At 40.3% G+C, this 17893-nt stretch overlaps 2 protein-coding genes across 6 annotated transcripts in view; both read left to right on the top strand.

The window, feature by feature from the left end:
- ADAMTS16 (ADAM metallopeptidase with thrombospondin type 1 motif 16) overlaps positions 1–17893 on the top strand; it is a 360296-nt gene that overhangs the window by 324969 nt on the left and 17434 nt on the right. For 2 of the 5 annotated variants that reach the window (XR_011855812.1, XR_011855811.1), the window contains 3 exons: positions 722–913; positions 7542–7724; positions 9958–10059. Coding sequence is in view for 3 of the 5 variants with exons in the window: in XM_072152917.1 (XP_072009018.1) it covers positions 722–913; positions 9958–10182 (417 nt within the window). In the remaining 2 variants the exon portion in view is untranslated. Of the gene's footprint in view, positions 1–721; positions 914–7541; positions 7725–9957; positions 10183–17893 lie in introns of those variants that run through there. The other 3 variants (XM_072152917.1, XM_072152918.1, XM_072152919.1) reach the window with 3 other exon arrangements.
- LOC140133903 (zinc finger MYM-type protein 1-like) lies at positions 4722–7535 on the top strand. The gene has a single exon (XM_072154591.1). It carries the CDS (start codon positions 4722–4724, stop codon positions 7011–7013), a length of 2292 nt encoding a protein of 763 aa, XP_072010692.1. The 3' UTR covers positions 7014–7535.

Genomic DNA, 17893 nt, shown 5'->3' with positions numbered 1-17893 from the left:
TTGCACATAGGAATACACAATAACCTTGACATTTAGGAAATTGTGTGTTGTTCCCTACTTTTTATCTCCAGCGTATTTGCTATTCATTATAATGTTTTTGTCCTTTCCCATTAGATACTATGGTTACACAAGTTTGAGCTGCCGAAGTATATGTGCTTGAGCTGCCAAAGTCTTTTTGGGAAAGACTTTTCTCATCTAAAAGGACAGGATTTAATCTTGTCTAATCCACGGTTCAAATAGGACAGGATGGAAACCCAAATATATTAAACCCTTTAAAGAGGTTTTCCCTCCAATCAAGTTAGGCCCTATCAACGGGATAGGGGCTAAATTGCTGATCGGTGGCCCCCACAAATCACGAAAACGGTCTGACGGGGTCTCAAAATGTTATCGGATGTTAGTGGTGGGAGTTTGCTGCATTTTGCAATAAACACCCACAGTGTATGAAAAGGGCTCTGCCTTAAGTGGTTGAGAGGTATCCTTTTTTATATTAGTGCTGTATTATAATAGAGGGGTAGATCTTCTATAAATATCTACCAGATATATAAATATCTGCAATGCAGATATTGCAGTAATATACAGAAGTCAAAAGCCACAGAAATAGGCTGGTATTATACACAACATATAATAATATTAGGGCATTTTTGCTGTTCTCTCATTGTAACATATGTACAGACTACAAATGAAAATAACCATTAATGCACGGTTATTGCTATGTTATTAGTGCTCTCAAACCTGTGGCAAAGGCTGGAGAAAGCGATCTGTGGTTTGCAAGAGTTCTTACCCTTTCCTACAAGCTCAGATTCTCCATGACTCGGCCTGCACATCTGAGTTTAAGCCCAAAACTCAAGAGAATTGTCATATTAAACGCTGCAAATCCAAGGAGCTACAATGGTTGGTGACAAGCTGGTCAAAGGTAAGACAGTGCCATTAGTAACATTTATAATGGCATATGCTATTTTCACTTAGATTTCCTAGAGTGTCAAAGTAGCTTTGAAATGCAAACAATGATGAATATTGTGAAGAACAACTGGCGCCATCTACATACATATGCACCTATTGATTTTCCTAAGAATGTTCAGTGTTGGCATTTTTAAATGGTCATTCCACCGTATACCTGTGCTGAATATGTATCCAGAGGACCAGACTGCACTACATCAAAAATATATGATTGTTAAGCTATTTACTCACACAGATAAAGTGAGCATATCATTTTAAATCACTTCTGCCCAGTAATGGATTATAAAATGGGTTTGGGCAGTAGCCTGGGGCCCCAGCCTCCTAGGGGACCCATGGCCACCCAAACAAACCACCAAATTTTATACTGAGAAAGAGCCACAAGGTCCATTTCAGGACCTTGGAAGGTTCTTCATAGGTCTTGAAATTGCAGATGGAAAGCAGGCAAAATGGGCTCGTGCCCCGGATCTAAAGAGCGGTGCCCCGAATGTCTTGCCGGCTCTAAACTCAGCCCGGCATGAGTTAATCTGCCCAGTAGCTGAAAGGTCCGTCGGAGATGATTGGAGCTCAGCCCGGCATGAGTTAATCTGCCCAGCAGCTGAGAGGTCAGTCGGAGATGATTGGAGCTCAGCCAATGCAGCTTAACATCAACAATTAGCTGAGCTCCAATCAGCTGCTGTGATCTCCGTCGCGCCACAGGTTTCTGTCATTTGTACAGTGGACTGACAGTGACAGGAGAGGTAACAGCTGTGGGGGCGCTCGTAATGTAATTTAATGTACAGTAATGTGATTTAGTTGTCAGTGTATTCAGTGGGGTACAGTGTATATACAGGGGGGTACAGTGGTCAGATACAAGGATATATACTAAACCACCAAAATGTATATGAGCACTGTACCCCTACAAGAAACTATAAGTCACTACTGTACCTCCACAATACGATGTATTAACCCCAGAATCCCCAGTGCCAAGGTCTATACTTGTCAGGGAATAGTGCACTTGTCAGATACTGTGTATTGTGGGGGTACCATGGTGCCATAAAGTTTATTATGGCAGTACAATGTTCATATATACGGTTTATTCTGAAGTTACTGTGGTCAGATATAAGGTGTTATGTAGTTATAAGGGTTTTTTCAGAAACTGACCACTGTAACTCCAGAATAAACCGTATATATGAACATTGTACTGCCATAATAAACTTTATGGCACCATGGTACCCCCACAATACACAGAATCTGACAAGTGCACTATTCCCTGACAAGTATAGCCCTTGGCACTGGGGATTCTGGGGTTACACTGGGGTTAATACATTGTATTGTGGAGGTACAGTGAGAAGTGAAGGTACAAGAGAAAAAAAAACTGTAAAAATAATAGCTAATAAAAAATAGTAAAAGTCCCCTAAATGCCCCATCCACTGTAAAAATCACATATAATCTGAAAAAGTGAAAATCAACACACAAACATATGACTATAGGGCATACATATATAAATTTCATCACCACGATTGCACCAAACCAAAGAATAAAGTAAAGGTGTTATTTGGAGCGCAGAGTGAGGGCGCGTTCACACGTTGCGTTTTGGTCGCGTTTTCATTGCGTTTGAAACGCATATACAACAGCTGATGAGAGGTGATTTGCCTAATTACATTAGCGTTTACATTTGTAAATGCAATGTTAACACATGCGTTAACAAAACGCATATGTTAACACGTTGTTGACGCATGCGTTAACATCACATTTACGATGCGTTTTGTAAACGGAAATGTTAACAGTGATGTAATTAGGCAAAACACCTCTCTTCAGCTGTTGTATATGCGTAACAAACGCAATGAAAATGCAGGTCAAAACGCAACGTGTGAACGTGCCCTGAAAGTCGTAAAAACTGAGCCCACAAGAATGTTACGCACATGCATTTTTTAAACATTTTTCCACATTTGGAATTTTTTTCCTGCTTCCCAGTATACGGCATGGAATATTAAATAACATCACAGGAAAGTGAAATTTATTATGCACGAAAAAAAAAATGCCTGCACACTGCTCTGTACACGAAAAAATGAAAAAATTATGGATTTTTGAAGGTGGAGAGTGAGAAATGAGCGAAAAAAACCCTGCGTCCTTAAGGGGTTAAATGATATCTACGTATTGTGACACATGGCAGATTTGAAAAATCTGGCTGCGTCCTGAAGATCTAAAATGGCTTGTTTGCTAAGGGACTAAGTTGAATAAAACCCTAAAAATACATTTTAACTTTTAATATGACTGATGGGGAGCCTTACATCAGTTGACCCCAGTGTCTAATGCGGTATCATTCAGGGTAACCCATTTTAGTTGTACATAGTTATTCACAGTACTTGTGTATATAGGGGTAAATAAGAATTTGATCCACTGCTGCTTTGGCATGTTTTCCCACCTACAAAGAATGAGGAGGTCTAAAAAATTTTTCATAGGTCGCTTTAACTTTGAGAGACAAAATCTAAAAAAATACAAAAAAAATCACACTGTATAATTTTTAAATAATAAATTAGCATTTTATTGCATGAAATAAGTATTTAATCAACCAACCAGCAAGAATTTGTCTTTTAACCCCATAGCGCAATAAGACGTACCTGTACAAATTATTGCACATGCTGAGCCCTCTTCATACTCACTGGGTGCTTGCTTCACAATGAAGCAAACATCCGTTGTTAACCCTTTGATCGCAGCCGGCATCTTGGCTCCGATCGTCGCTCTCCGTGACGTCATCAGGGAGCAGCGATCCGTTGCCAAGACAGCCTCGGGTCACTCAAAGATCTGAGGCTATCATGTTTTAGGCTATCTGTTACATTGTGCCACTGTAGTATGGCAGTATATGGTAGGATCATACCCTAGGGGGGTCTGAAAAATAGTAAAAATTAAAAATAAAAAAGTTAAAAAAAAATTATAATAAAAAAACCTAAAAATTCAAATCACCCCCCTTTCCCTAGAACTGATATAAATAAACAGTAAAAATCATAAACACATTAGTTATCGCCGCGTCTGAAAATGCCCGATCTATCAAAATATGATAACGTTTTTTCACTGTGTTTAACCCCCCTAACGGAAAATTTCGCCCAAAGTTGCAAATGACATTTTTTCCATTTTGAAAAAAATAAAAAATTCTATAAAAAGTGATCAAAAGGTCACATAGTCCTAAAAATAAAAGCATTGAAAACGTCATCAAAATTCGCAAAAAATGACACCACCCACAGCTCTTTACACCAAAGTATGAAAAAGTTATTAGCGCCAGAATACGGCAAAATAAAGAATTTTTTTTTGGACGGGAGGTTTTAATTTTTGTAAATGTATGAAAACATTATAAAACCTGTACAAATTTGGTATCCCCGTAATCATACTGACCCAATGAATGAAATAGACCTGTCATTTAGGGCGCACAGTGAAAGACGTAAAATCCAAACCCGCAAGAAATGGCGCAATGTGTTTTTTCATCATTTTCACTGCATTCAGAATTTTTTTCCCGCTTCCCAGTATACGGCATGGAATATCAAATACCATCACTATGAAGTGCAATTTGTTATGCAGAAAACAAGCTGGCCGGAGCTCTCTACATGGAAAAATAAAAAAGTTATAAATTGTATGATAAAAATTACAGATCTCTTGTTTGTTAGTGGGAAACTTGCAAAAACATCAGTGTATGAAATAATTAGTTTCCCCACAGTATATATATATATATATATATAGGAATCAGTTTCTCTTTTCTTTTTTTTTTATGTCAGTGCAGCATATAGTTAAATATGGATATTAGAAGTTATTTTCCTGGAAAAAATTTAGCTACACGCACCATATCCCAGGAACAGGGAAAACAAAATGAAGCACAGCACAGTTCTAACTCTGCAACTGAGACAGATGAGATAGAGGATACAGAACCAGCATGCAGATCTAAAGCCCTGACAAGTGCAGTCTTGCCCTCAGATCTTGGTGAACGTGAGAAAGGCCCAATGCAACCGAAGCTAGCACAGTTTCCTTTTGAACAATATGGGCAGCGTAAACGTTCTTTCCAATATCACTGGTTTGAGAAGCATAGCTGGCTTGAGTATTCTGTTGAGCAAAATGCAGCCTTTTGTTTCCCATGTAGACAATTTGGTCATCAACAGAAACGATATAATAAAGATGCATTACTTAGTCATGGAGGCTTCAAAAATTGGAAGCGAGCTCTGGATTCTTTTAAAGAACATGAACTTTCAACATCACATATATCTAGTACACAGGGCTGGTGTGCATTTAAAGACTATCAAAAACATGGAAGCATAGTAGATCAGCTTAATATTGCTTCAGAGAGTCAGATAAGGGAGAGGCGTGACTATATGGCCAGGCTAATTGGCATAGTGCAATTTTTTGGCCGAAGTGGAATACCCTTTCATGGCCATGATGAGACTGATGGCAGTCTAAATAAAGGGAACTTTTTAGAGTGCTTAAATTTATTGAAGACATTTGACCCCTTTCTACAAAACTACAGTCCACCGAATAATGCTACCTACACATCTCCATCTTCACAAAATGAAATTCTTGAGTCCTGTGCAGATGAAGTTATTGCCAAATTAGTTAGCAATGTTAAGAAAGCAGGAATGTATTCTGTAATGGCTGATGAAGCCAGGGATGGTCGCTACAGAAAATTATTAGCACTTTGTGTGAGATGTGTTACACCTGAAAATGGCGTACCTACGGAACATTTTCTTGGATTCAAAGAGTTAAAAGAATTTGATGCCCAGACTATAGCAGCTTCCATAGAGAATAGTCTCAGGGAACATGGATTAGAAAAGATACTGTGTGTTGCACAAACCTATGATGGTGCAGCTGTTATGAGTGGCATAAGTGGTGGGGTACAAGCCAAATTTCAAGAAAATCATCCAGAAGCCATCTATGTTCATTGCTATGCCCATGAGCTAAATCTTGTTCTTTGTTATACCTGCAAAGCAGTACCAGAAGCTAAGGATTTTTTTGAAACTTTAGAAACATTATATGCATTTTTTACAACCTCCCTTGTACATCATAACAAATTTACTGATGTTCAGAGCAGTTTAGGGTTAGGTGCAAGCCAGCTTGTCCAACTCTCAGACACCCGCTGGTCCTGCCAGATTCGATCCGTAAAGGCAGTTATTGTAAATTACTCTCCTGTTGTTCAATGCCTTTCAGAAATAAGATCACCTGTCGCAATGGGATTACTCATTTGCATGAAAAAGTTGTCTACAGTTTTTTGCCTGTTTATGTTTAATTCCCTTCTGTCTACAACCGAAGGTTTCCATAGATTACTGCAAAAAGAAGATTTAGACTTAGCAACTGCAGTTAATTATAAAGAGGCAGTGTACCAAACATTATACAATATGAGAACACTTGAAAAAGGAACTGAAATATACAATGAATCAGTAGCTTTGTTTAATGCAAACAACATACCCATTCCAGAACCCAAAGCACCACGGAGAAAACAGAAAAAAATGGATGACTTTGTAGCTCAAGCAACATGTGGCATGAGGGAAGAGCTAAATATGCTAGATGCACTAACACAACATTTATTTTATCCATGTTTAGACAGAATGCTCTCTGAACTGGACAACCGATTTTCTAGCATAAAACCAGACATTCTCAATGGGATTCAAGCATGCAATCCACAATCCAAAAATTTTCTTTCCTCTGACTTGCATGCATTGGCTAAACATTATAAAATTGAACTACAACAAGAAGAAGTGCTTGTGGCAAAAAAATTTTTGTCAAGGAAATATGAAGTTGAAACAAATTTCACAATGAACACTCTGTATGATGACTTGGATCCACTTATGTTTCCAACGCTAAAGAAAGTTATTCAAATAGTCTTGACTATCCCAGTAAGTAGCTGCAGCTGTGAACGGTCATTTTCAGTACTACGACGACTTCATAACTGGCTAAGACAGACAATGGGTCAGTCCAGACTCAATCATCTAGCCATCCTTTCAGTAGAGAAAAAAATCCTCAATTCAATTACAGATGAAGCCGTCATTGATCGTTTTGCCAATAAACACAAAAGGCGTCACCTACTAGTTCACAAGAAATAGTTTATCTACCCTTCAAATTTATTATTGTAGTGAAGTCAGTTGGTTGTGCAAAATTAACAACATTTTTGTATACTATGTTGTGATATTATGTTTGGCACATAGGTTTGCAGTATATTTAATAAATGGTTCTCAACGGCTTCTCTTGTTACTGTAGGTCATGATATCTATTTTGACTGTAGGATGCATTCAAAGAGCTAAGCCTGTTGTATAATGATTCATCCATTTTTCACATCATTATGCTGCAAAGATAGCATACTGACCCTTAATTGTCTTTCTGGCTATTCACATGTCCTTTTTCTTTTGCTAAGTAGATCATATGTGAAAATAAACGGCGGTCGATATAATACTGACAAAAAACAAATAGAAAGCAGATGTATTTTTTGCAGATGCACCACATACATGTTTGAATGAGCCCTTAAAGTGAACATTTATTCAAGTGCAGTGTAAGGTAGATTCCTATTGTTATGGCTACTTTCAGCAATGGCACTTTTTTATGACGTTTTTTTCCTACTTCACATTATCTTACAGTAGATTGAATGTGTTCTGTCCAAACCATATAACAGACTCATATTACTCCTCCAACAATTGCATTTAAATGAGCTAGTTTTTACTACAAAATTAAAAAGAAACATGGATTCTAGATAATTCATGGTAATGAGACCTTCAGGAACCACAAACAATGCATCTTTCGTTTGCAGAATCTTTATTCTGGTAAGTTTTAATCAATTTTATGATATATTTATGAATTGCTTATGCCAACTGTTCCCCAAAGTTTGTACAGCATTTTATGATGGTTTATTGGTTGTGCTATGTGTGGGTTGGTGTATTGAACATTTTACATTGTTAGTATATTGACTACAGGTTTAAAATGGGTAAAAGAAGTACAGTAACTTATTTCAAAATTCCTGGGGCCCGTGCCCCGGATGTTTTGAGACCCTAGCAACGCCCCTGCATCCTCCGTTCCCCAAAAAGCTTGATTCTAGTTTCATATGTAGGAAGTAAATTCTAAACTTGTAGGGGTTATAATATTCATACAGCTCAGGGTTCCTGGTAGTCTTAATCCACCCCTTGTATCCATCATTGAGAAATACACTTCAATCTATGCTTTTTTACCTTTGTCACATTAGTACTCCAAGTGAAAGCCATTGTTCTTTCCTAGATATTTTCTCTATAATATAACACTGGGGTATGTACTTTTACTACGGTAATCCTAGTTATGGATTTACCATACTGCAGACTGATTTGAAAAGTGGTTGCAAGATCAAACGCAAATTTAGTCATGAGAATATGAACAGCTAAGCATATTAGCATAATAGATAGAGGTCTAAATTTAGATTTGGGATACATTAAAAATACAGCTTTCATTTTTTATACTTTGGCAACCTTTATCATTATCAAAGATTAATCCAAGAGGGAGTAACCTTTTAAGAGGTATTATACATTGATATATACAAATTTATAGTCTATATCATATAGCTCTATTACTTTACACTGTTGCTTCTAGCATGCATGTTCTAAACTTTATGGTATGATGATGGCAGATGGCCTTGAAAGCTTGAACAGCATTTTTTTAACAACATTGTATTTTTCATCATTTTTAGTTTTTGGATAAAATTGTTGGCAAACAAATTGCATGCCTATTTAACAATTGTAGGGTTCTCCAGTGAAAATAAAAATGTTTGTAATTAGAATCTTACTGCCACATACACTGTTTATATAAGAGTTTCTTAGCCTGGGCGCCGGAGTCCCCAGGCTCAGAGGAATTTTCATCCTGGCAGTTAAATCCTTAGATGCTATATCCTGTTGCGAACACGGCATCTAATCTATGGGTGCCCCAGGTTCCTCTGTAAGACATTGTCACCCTACAATTGTGATTACAGTATACTATTGTTATGACATGCAGCCAGTAATGGAAAAAATGGGGAAAAAATTCCTTTGTCGTCCTCCAAAAATATATTATTGAAAAAGACCATTTTCTTCACCACAGTAGCAAAATTTAAAGTGTCACTTCTTCCCACTAATAGAAACTCATCATACAACATACCTGACAAGAAAAATAAAAAGCTATTTATGCTGGACAGCAGCTATACTCAAAAAAGCTATATGAGAAAAGGTTTTGTGCAAAGGTATTAATTAAAAGAAACATATAAATGTCTTATTACTGTAGTCTTGACAGCTTCTTGGCTGTCAACACCGTCCCGGATGACCTGATTGGTGAAGGTTTGATGCCTAGCACCCCATTAATCTGTTCTGAGACACAAGAGAACAAAACAATCTCTTTAACTGAGAAAATGTGGATACCTCTGCAGAAGAAGATTTTTACCACATTGTGAATATCCCCTTCAGTGGTAGAACAGAAGGCTTATCATGTCCCTCAGCCTCACAGCCCTAGAGAAAGCTTGTCTATGCCCTCTGCTTGTATTCCAATTTTCCTGTTGTGACCCCGATTCCGTTATTGACTCTAATCTTGTGCTGCCTGTCCTGGCCTACTGCTACATCCCCATCTCCGATTCTGTGCTGCCCATCTCGACCTCCTGCCTTACAATTCTGTACTGCGCCTTGGCCGCGGACAAAGTAGCGCACCGGAACAACCTGGTGGCACCACGCCGCAGCAAGTCCAACCTGCTTTGCGGCGGGCCCAAGTTGCCAGCTTACATCATTGTGGTGGTATAGAGGATCCACTACCAGTGTTCCTGGCAATGCAACAATTACATTTTTGGTGATAAGAAGGTGATAGATTGGGGGGGCATGTGAATCTGCTATTCATAACCAAAAAAGCAGGTTTAAGTTGTGTCTGTCGGCTCTGCAGGGACACCTCTAGTGGGATTCACTATATGTTGATAGTCCATAAAAGGATCAGATCAGAATACCTATTTTAGTAGTTTCTTCTTATAATTCATGTCTATTTTTGTGGTAAGTTTGTGCATTTGTTTTTTTTCGTTAGTGCTCTGTTACATGCGGCAAAGGCGTTCAGAAAAGAACATTTCAATGTATAGAAAAGCATGTCTCAGGGAAAACAAGAGATCTATTCACAAGAAGATGTTCACACCTAGATAAACCAAGTGTGGAGCTTGGAAAAGTCTGTCAACAGCATGATTGTCCAAGATCTACATTTCAGTCTGTACTTATTCATCCCCAAGGAGCTTGGTACTTTTCTCCATGGTCTCAGGTAACGTAGTATGTTTCATTATTCTGACACAAAATAGGTTGTCTTTGAAACTGAGGTTTTTTGACAGAGATCACACGCTGATGTAAAAAAAAAAAATCTAAAAGCTTTACACTCACTTTTCCTGTTTGGCGTGGTATTTGATGTTACTCCTGGCCAGTGATTTGCAGTAGTGTGAAAACTGTGAGCAGTTTGCAGGAGAGTTGTGAGTACAGCCTCAGGCCCGTTTCATGTCTGTATCAGGGGTTTCCCTTATACCCTTCTGCTGCTGTAGACATTATTTAATATTTTGAATCACCCTCTGCACCTGCCAGATAATAATTTTTCTCAGTTTTCCAGCAGTTTTGACCATACAAAGTTTCAGATAGTGCTGGGTAGAAACCCTGGAGATCTGAGTAAGTATACATTTGTGTGTATTGTTAGTAGCAACAATGCTGAGAAAAATGCAATTATTCTCCTAGTGCCCTCAATGCACCTGCAATCCTGGAACATGAACACAGTTTTCACAGTACTGATGCTACTAACTGCTTACACAATGGTATGGTTACACAGATCTACAGGGCTGCTACCTAACACTGTCAGCAGCTTTTGGTCAAAACTGCCTTTAGACGCTTTTTAAAGTAATATGCTACAAAATATATAGGATAAGTGATATGTATGAAACATATTATCATGAATACAGTAATCTGTATAGTAGATATTATATATGGCACTCTACTATCATCATTTTAGGCTGCTCTATAAACAAAAGCACAATAAGTGAATATTCTTTCCAAAATGCTTGAATATCATATTTTTACTCATGTCTCATAAAAGTGACTAATGATCAGGTCATATATCCAGCAAATCATAATTCTTGAGCTCATGATACATTTTTGTATGGATTCTTAATGTCTTATTTAGTAGCTGTCCATCAGTGGAGTCCAGTGCTGTGTAAGGAATCACATTGTTTCTAAGGATATTGTGTGTTACTGCATAAATGCCAATTGTTATGAGAGATAGATTTTAGCAGTGGTGATATACTATCTTTATTGGATACAGAACTTCTGGATGCTTTTGAACACAATTTACAATATTTATGAAGTTTTTAACTAAATGTGATCTATTTAATTTATTAGTTTCTTTCTTTAAACATGCAAAGGGGATTTAACATATAAACATAATTGAATTTGAGCTTGCAGGAAAATTGGAGGTTTTGAATACCAAACTTTGCAGGAAATAACCATTTAAACTAATTAAAAATTTTCAAGGGGGTTCTAATCTTGACAGCCCAGTTCTGTAATTCTTAATATTTTTATCTTGGAAGGAGGGTCTCATAGTAGCACTTTGCTGAGTAAAGCTGCAGTTTTACTTTCCAATAGCCATTGCCTGTAGTGGTCCTGGATTTCTTTGTGTATACATCAAAACACATCATGTTAACACCTTAACAGCAAGTGACCTAGTAGTACAGTACATCACAGTCTGAGCTCTCTTCAAACATCCTTGGTGTTTGCTGCATTAAAAAGTGGGCGCAGGCACCAACATTTTGGCAGGGATCTTTGTTCTTCATGACATCATGAGGGTGCAACGATCCATCGCCATGAGGCCAGAGACTGTATAAAAGTTCTGAAGATTGTAAGCCAATCTTTGATCAAACCGTATGACTGCAGTATATGGTAGGAAGGATCAGACTCCCTAGAGCTGATCTGGGCATTGTATGGGCCACACTCAGCCTTCTAACTATCCCTGAGTGGCCCTATCCCCACCATTAAATAATGATGAAATTAGGTCCTCCATTTCATTGTAATGTTTTATTTTACCGTTTTGTTGGGATAGGTTATATGCTGTAAACGGTATAAAGGTATTGGGTAGAACTGAGTTAAGTATATTCGTCCACCCTTCCCTAACCATTTCAATTTCTGCTGTGGCCCCATGGGAAAATTAATTGCCCATCCCTGCCCTACAGTACCAGGGGGATGTTTACAAACAGAAAAAAAATTAAAAATAAAAAAAACAAAAGAACCCAATATTTCAAAACACTTGCCTTACCCTAGAAGTGATATAAAAATAAACATCATAAATAAAAATCATAAACATGTTAGGTATCCCAATCTATCAAAAGATATAACCAGTGGTGAACCCATAACAGAAAATAGCACCTATATGTCCAAATTGCCTTTTTTGGAGACTTTGCAAATCACAAAAATTATAATTAATGATGAGCTTAAGGTCGTACACTTCCCAAAATGGTAGTAATAAAAACGTTAGCTCGCCTTACAAAATAATGACACTTAACAAAGCTCCATACAACAAATTATGAAAAGGTAAATCAGAATATGTCCAAATCTAAAACCAATATAAATTTAGTATTGTACTGATTTCATCATTAGTAATTGTACTGATTACTAATTTTCAGCACACAGTGAAAACCATAAAGAAACATTGCCCACAAGAAATTTTCTCAAATGTGTTTTTTCGTTAATTTCACTGCATTTTTTTTCCCACTTCCCAAGTACAACATGCAAAATTAAATACTTTTTGACTTGCATGCCGCCATGGAAGAATTACAAGATTAGGTGGGAAAAACCTTGTACTGTAAAACGCAGAAAGTCTTTAAAGGATTATTCAGACAAAGAAATGATTCTTAAATATACTCAGGATAACAAAATAACAAATTCTCTAATTTACTGATATTAATAAAAATACAGCATTTCACAGATATAATTCCAACCTGTCTCTATCAGTACTGGTGTACACAATTTCAGTTGCCCCGGGACCATAAATCTTCTGACTTTAGGGTCAGGCAGGACTTATGAATAGTTTCTTCTTTCTGTTTCCTGCAGTGTCTTCCCATACTTAAAAGGAAAGTTCAGAGCAGCACAAACCTGGGTGGGTGCAAATAGCCCGAAACCCCTTGGCTGGGGTCCCAATATATAAATCCAGTAAGTAGGCAGCACTCCGAAGTAAGTAGAAAGGGGTGAGTCTTTTATTCCATCAATGCAATGTTTCGGTGTAGGCACACACCTTTGTCAAGCTTGTCTGGCTTGACAAAGGTGTGTGCCTACACCGATACGTTGTACTGATGGAATAAAAGACTCACCCCTTTCTATTTTCTTTGGAGTACTGCCTACTTACTGGATTCATACTTATAGTGATAAATGTTGGAGAGGAGTGGGAGGACGGCTGCCATTTAACATGTTCTGTGGTCTTGCCCCCGAATAAAGGAACTTTGGGATAGTATTTTTACTATTGTCACTAACATATCTGGTATTGAGATTTGCCCAGCCCACAGGTAGCATTGCTGAATCTGGCTGCTGAGGTCATTTCAATAAAAATAAGATTGATAATAGATAAACTTTTCACAGCCACTTGTGCTGAATTTACATCAAAATGGAACAGTGTGAACCTCCACTCCTGAAAAATATAATCGAGATACTTACCACCTACTATAGATATGAAAAGATATTAACTACCGGAGGTGAGGTATTACATGTAAAACAATTCAGTGAAAAATGGGCTTCCCTAACAGAGATAAAGAGACTGTCTGATACTAAATAGGAATTATTCCAAGTTAGATACCTTAGTAAATATTCTTAATAGGAAATTAGGAGACTAAGATGTAACCATTGCATGTTATAAACTCGCTAAATTATATGTTCTAAACATATATGTTAACATGTTTGTAAATGCAAATGTTAACAGTAATGTAATTGGGCAAATTACCTCTCCTCAGCTGTTGTAATAGGTTTCAAAGTGCAATTAAAACGCTACATTTGACCTCTCCCTTAGAAATAACCAGTAAACTTAAAAAATGTAAATGCTAAAATTTCAGATTTTTCAAACAAGATTTTTCAAATAATTCCAATTTACATGTTAAAATAGGGTCCATAAAAAAATCCTTCCTTTGCACCTGCCCTGGACCAGGTGCAGATTTGTTCCTAAAAAGTCAAAACAATAAGCAAAAAAAGCGAAACATAAGTGAAAAGTCGCATGGAACATCTGGAAAATAAAGATGCATAAGGCACACTGCACATGGTGCAGACCAAGGTGCACTCGAAAAATGACAGCAAAAGTCGCAGCGAAAACTCGCAAAAACTACAAAAATTAGACAATTTGACTAGTAGAAATGTCCCCCATTGTGTATTAAATGCATCTCATGGACCTCATCATCTCTCATCTACCTTTTTCTATGTGTCAGATACTAGTTAACAAAGAATTGATGATCAAGCTATTTGTTTTGACCAGGGTGACTGGGTGTATGTTCTGTTCAATATCAAGAAGGAAACTGGATTTGTCCTGTAAGGACAGTACCACCCATTTGTCACATAAAATTTAACTTTTATTTCTAATTAGTTTTAAAAAAAAAAAATCAGTGATGGATCAGAGATCATTTAACTATAGGTGAAATTCTAAAACTATCAGACAGATGCACAAAGATGGAAAAGGGTGATGGTGTGGAACATATAGGGCAATTGGTCATAAGATTATAACCCAGCTGTGTGGTCTCACTCCCATATGATCCCTCAGATCTCCTATATGTAGACTGTGATGCGGTACATCCAAAGCCCAACAACACTCCTACTGCATGGCCTCAACCAGCTAAGGGGAGGGGGGGGAGGTGGGAGTAAAATTCCTATCTCTTGCCCTATAGATAGTTTCCAGTCATTCCATCACACATTCGATTTGTATAAGCGCTAGATTGCGGACCACTTCGGCACTCTGCTGAGTCTAAAATAGTAAATCACAGACTAGCCCCCCCGACATGTTTCGCCACTGCACGTGGCGTCCTCAGGGGTACCGGGGCTATACTAGTTAATGTTCAGAAGCTAAATAAAAGTGTAGGCCCTGGTAATGTAACTAAATTGTCAGCTCACAGAACTAGATGGATCAGAGAGTGTCTGACCACTGTGAGACACTGAAGGGGTTAACTGTGGGTGGGCGGTATGTTTCCCCTAGGTTTTGCTATTATGCAAGGCCTTAGTGCTGAGGTTGGGTGTCCAGCACCTTGGACACAGGTGATGGGAGCAGCCCAATCAGTCTTTTTTTTAAACTGCTCAGCAGAGCTGGAAGTGTTGTCTCTCTCTGGAAGGAGGCTGGAGAGCACACAGCCCTGACCTCTGTGCCTGGAGCAGCCAAGTGATTTTGTATAGTGGTGAGTTAGTGAACACCTGTATAGTTAGCACCCTGACGGGTAGGATTTTGTTTGTTTAATGCCTGAATGTAAAGGCTGTTTTATTTTGCTGCTACAATAAACACAGGCGAGACCTGTTTTGGACTGTACTTTGGTGTCACTGTCTTGAACTGCATCACAGCACCCCGCTACCACGGTCTCTACTGGGCCAAATCTCCCACATATGGTGCTTCGGATTGCGGGCAGTTCAAAAAGACACACACCTGAAAGGCTCGCTACATCCTGCAACATTGCATGGCCTGGGTGAAAGCAGCAGGCAAATTGCAGGATAAAGCCAAGATGGAGGACTTTATTAAAGCCATGCTCCAGCAGCAGGAGGAGAGATCCCGCCAGCAGCAGGAGGAGGCCAGAGCTAATTGGCAGCAGCAGCAGGAAGATTCCCAGGCTAATCGACAGCTGCAGCAAGCCATGCTCCAGCAGCAGGAGGAGAGGTCCCGACAGCAGCAAGCCATGCTCCAGCAACAGCAGGCAGAGTCCCGAGCCATGCTCCAGCAACAGCAGGCAGAGTCCCGAGCCATGTTCCAGCTGCAGGAGGAGAGGTCCCGCCAGCAGCAGGAAGAGTCCCGAGCCATGTTCCAGCTGATGATGGAAAAGTTTTCTGGCGTTATGGCAGCACCGCAAGCGACGACTACTGAGGGGTCCCATACTGGTCTGCAAGGGTACCCGGTTGTCCAGCATTCCGCACGGGCTGCAGTGCAGAAGGCTTTACAAAAGATGACGGCGACCGACGACGTGGAGGCTTATCTCACTGTGTTCGAGCGAGTAGCTGAGCGAGAGGAGTTACCAGCTGAGCAGTGGGCAGATGTCCTGGCACCGTTCCTGACCGGCGAATCGCAGAAGGCCTACTACGACCTGAGTGAAACGGAGGCCCGTGAGTACCCCCAGCTAAAGGCGGAGATTCTGGCTCGTCTTGGGGTCACCGTTCAAGTTCGTTCCAGCCGGGTCCACCAGTGGGCATACTCTGAAAAACTACCCCCGCGCTCCCAAATGCATGACCTGATCCATCTTGTCCGGAAGTGGCTACAACCCGATGACTGCACCCCAGCACAGATGGTCGAGAGAGTGGTTCTTGACAAGTTCACCCGTTCTCTGCCCTCTCGGCTCCAGCGGTGGGTTGGACAGGCCGGTCCCACAAATGCTGAGGAACTCGTGTCCCTAGTAGAGAGATATTGGGCTACGGAGGATCTTCTACTTATCCCTCCCACACGAAGCAGTGCCAGTGACAAGGCCATTAAACCATCTGGTAGGACTGCTACTGCAGAAAAAGGGAAACAGGTCAGGTTGGGAGGGGGTACACTGGGGGGCTTGGATACACAGAAACCCAGTGAGGCTCGTGACAGAGGTCATAGCCGTATCCAGTGCTGGCGATGCCATGAAATGGGCCATATTGCTGCCAACTGTCCCCTGTCAGTGGAGCCAATGGACTGCAACCAGACCCGGCGAATGTCACTGTTTGCCCGGCCGGTTCTGGCTGCCGAGTCAGTCACGGATGCAGAACCCCAAGTGTGTATGGTCACAATCGGTGGTCACACGGTGGAAGCCTTGCTAGACTCAGGGAGTCTGGTTACTCTGGTGCGGGGAACTTTGGTTGATCCTGGACTGTACAGTGGGCGTAAAGTGGGAGTGTTGTGTATACATGGGGACACTCGCGAATATCCCACTGCTGTCATCAACCTGCATACACCTTGTGGTACTATTACCCATGAAGTGGGGGTGGTGGGGACCCTGTTTCATGAGGCTATTATCGGCAGAGACTTACCGGTGTTTTGGGACCTCTGGAGACGAAGACCCACCTCAGGTGCTGTTGCAGATAATGGACGTCAGGTATGTCCGGCCTTGGCCCCTGAACCCTTTGAGGCCGATGTACCCACACCAGCAGTAGGGGTGACCCCATGTGATGAATTCTCTCCCCTAGAGGTCCTAGCTGGTGAGGTCGAGGGCCACGAGGAGGTGGCCGACATGCCGGACCTTGAGTTTTCCCGTGAGAATTTTGGGGCTGCACAGCTACAGGACCCTACCTTGTTTAAAGCACGGGAGAATGTTAAGGTGATAAATGGGGTACTCCAAATACCAGGGGCTGACAAAATATACCCCCGAATGGTGATTGTTGGGGAGCTGTTATACAGGGTCGACCAGATACGGGGTGAGGAGGTTGAGCAACTTGTAGTACCCCAATCTCACCGTAGGCTGGTGCTAGAGTTGGCACACAAACATGTGCTGGGAGGGCACTTAGGTGCTGAGAAGACCCGGGAGAGGATCCTGCAGAGATTTTTCTGGCCCGGGGTGTGGGAGGAGGTAAACCGGTATTGTAGCTCCTGCCCTGAGTGTCAACTTACTGCCCCGGTGTCCCACTTCAGGAGTCCTTTGGTCCCGCTACCAATCATAGAGGTGCCATTTGAACGGATTGCAATGGATCTGGTTGGCCCCATAGTCAAATCCTCAAGGGGGCACCAATACATCCTGGTTATACTGGACTACGCTACGCGGTATCCCGAGGCGATTCCATTAAGGAACACCTCCTCCAAAAATATTGCTAGGGAGCTG

The sequence above is a fragment of the Engystomops pustulosus genome, chromosome 5 (assembly GCF_040894005.1).
Source record: "Engystomops pustulosus chromosome 5, aEngPut4.maternal, whole genome shotgun sequence".
In the NCBI taxonomy this organism is placed as follows: Eukaryota; Metazoa; Chordata; class Amphibia; order Anura; family Leptodactylidae; genus Engystomops; species Engystomops pustulosus.
This window is presented reverse-complemented; position numbering and strand designations above follow the sequence as displayed.

Coding starts and splice junctions, on each gene's coding strand:
- LOC140133903 (XM_072154591.1), top strand. CDS start 4,722: ATGGATATTAGAAGTTATTTTCCTGGAAAAAATTTAGCTACACGCACC.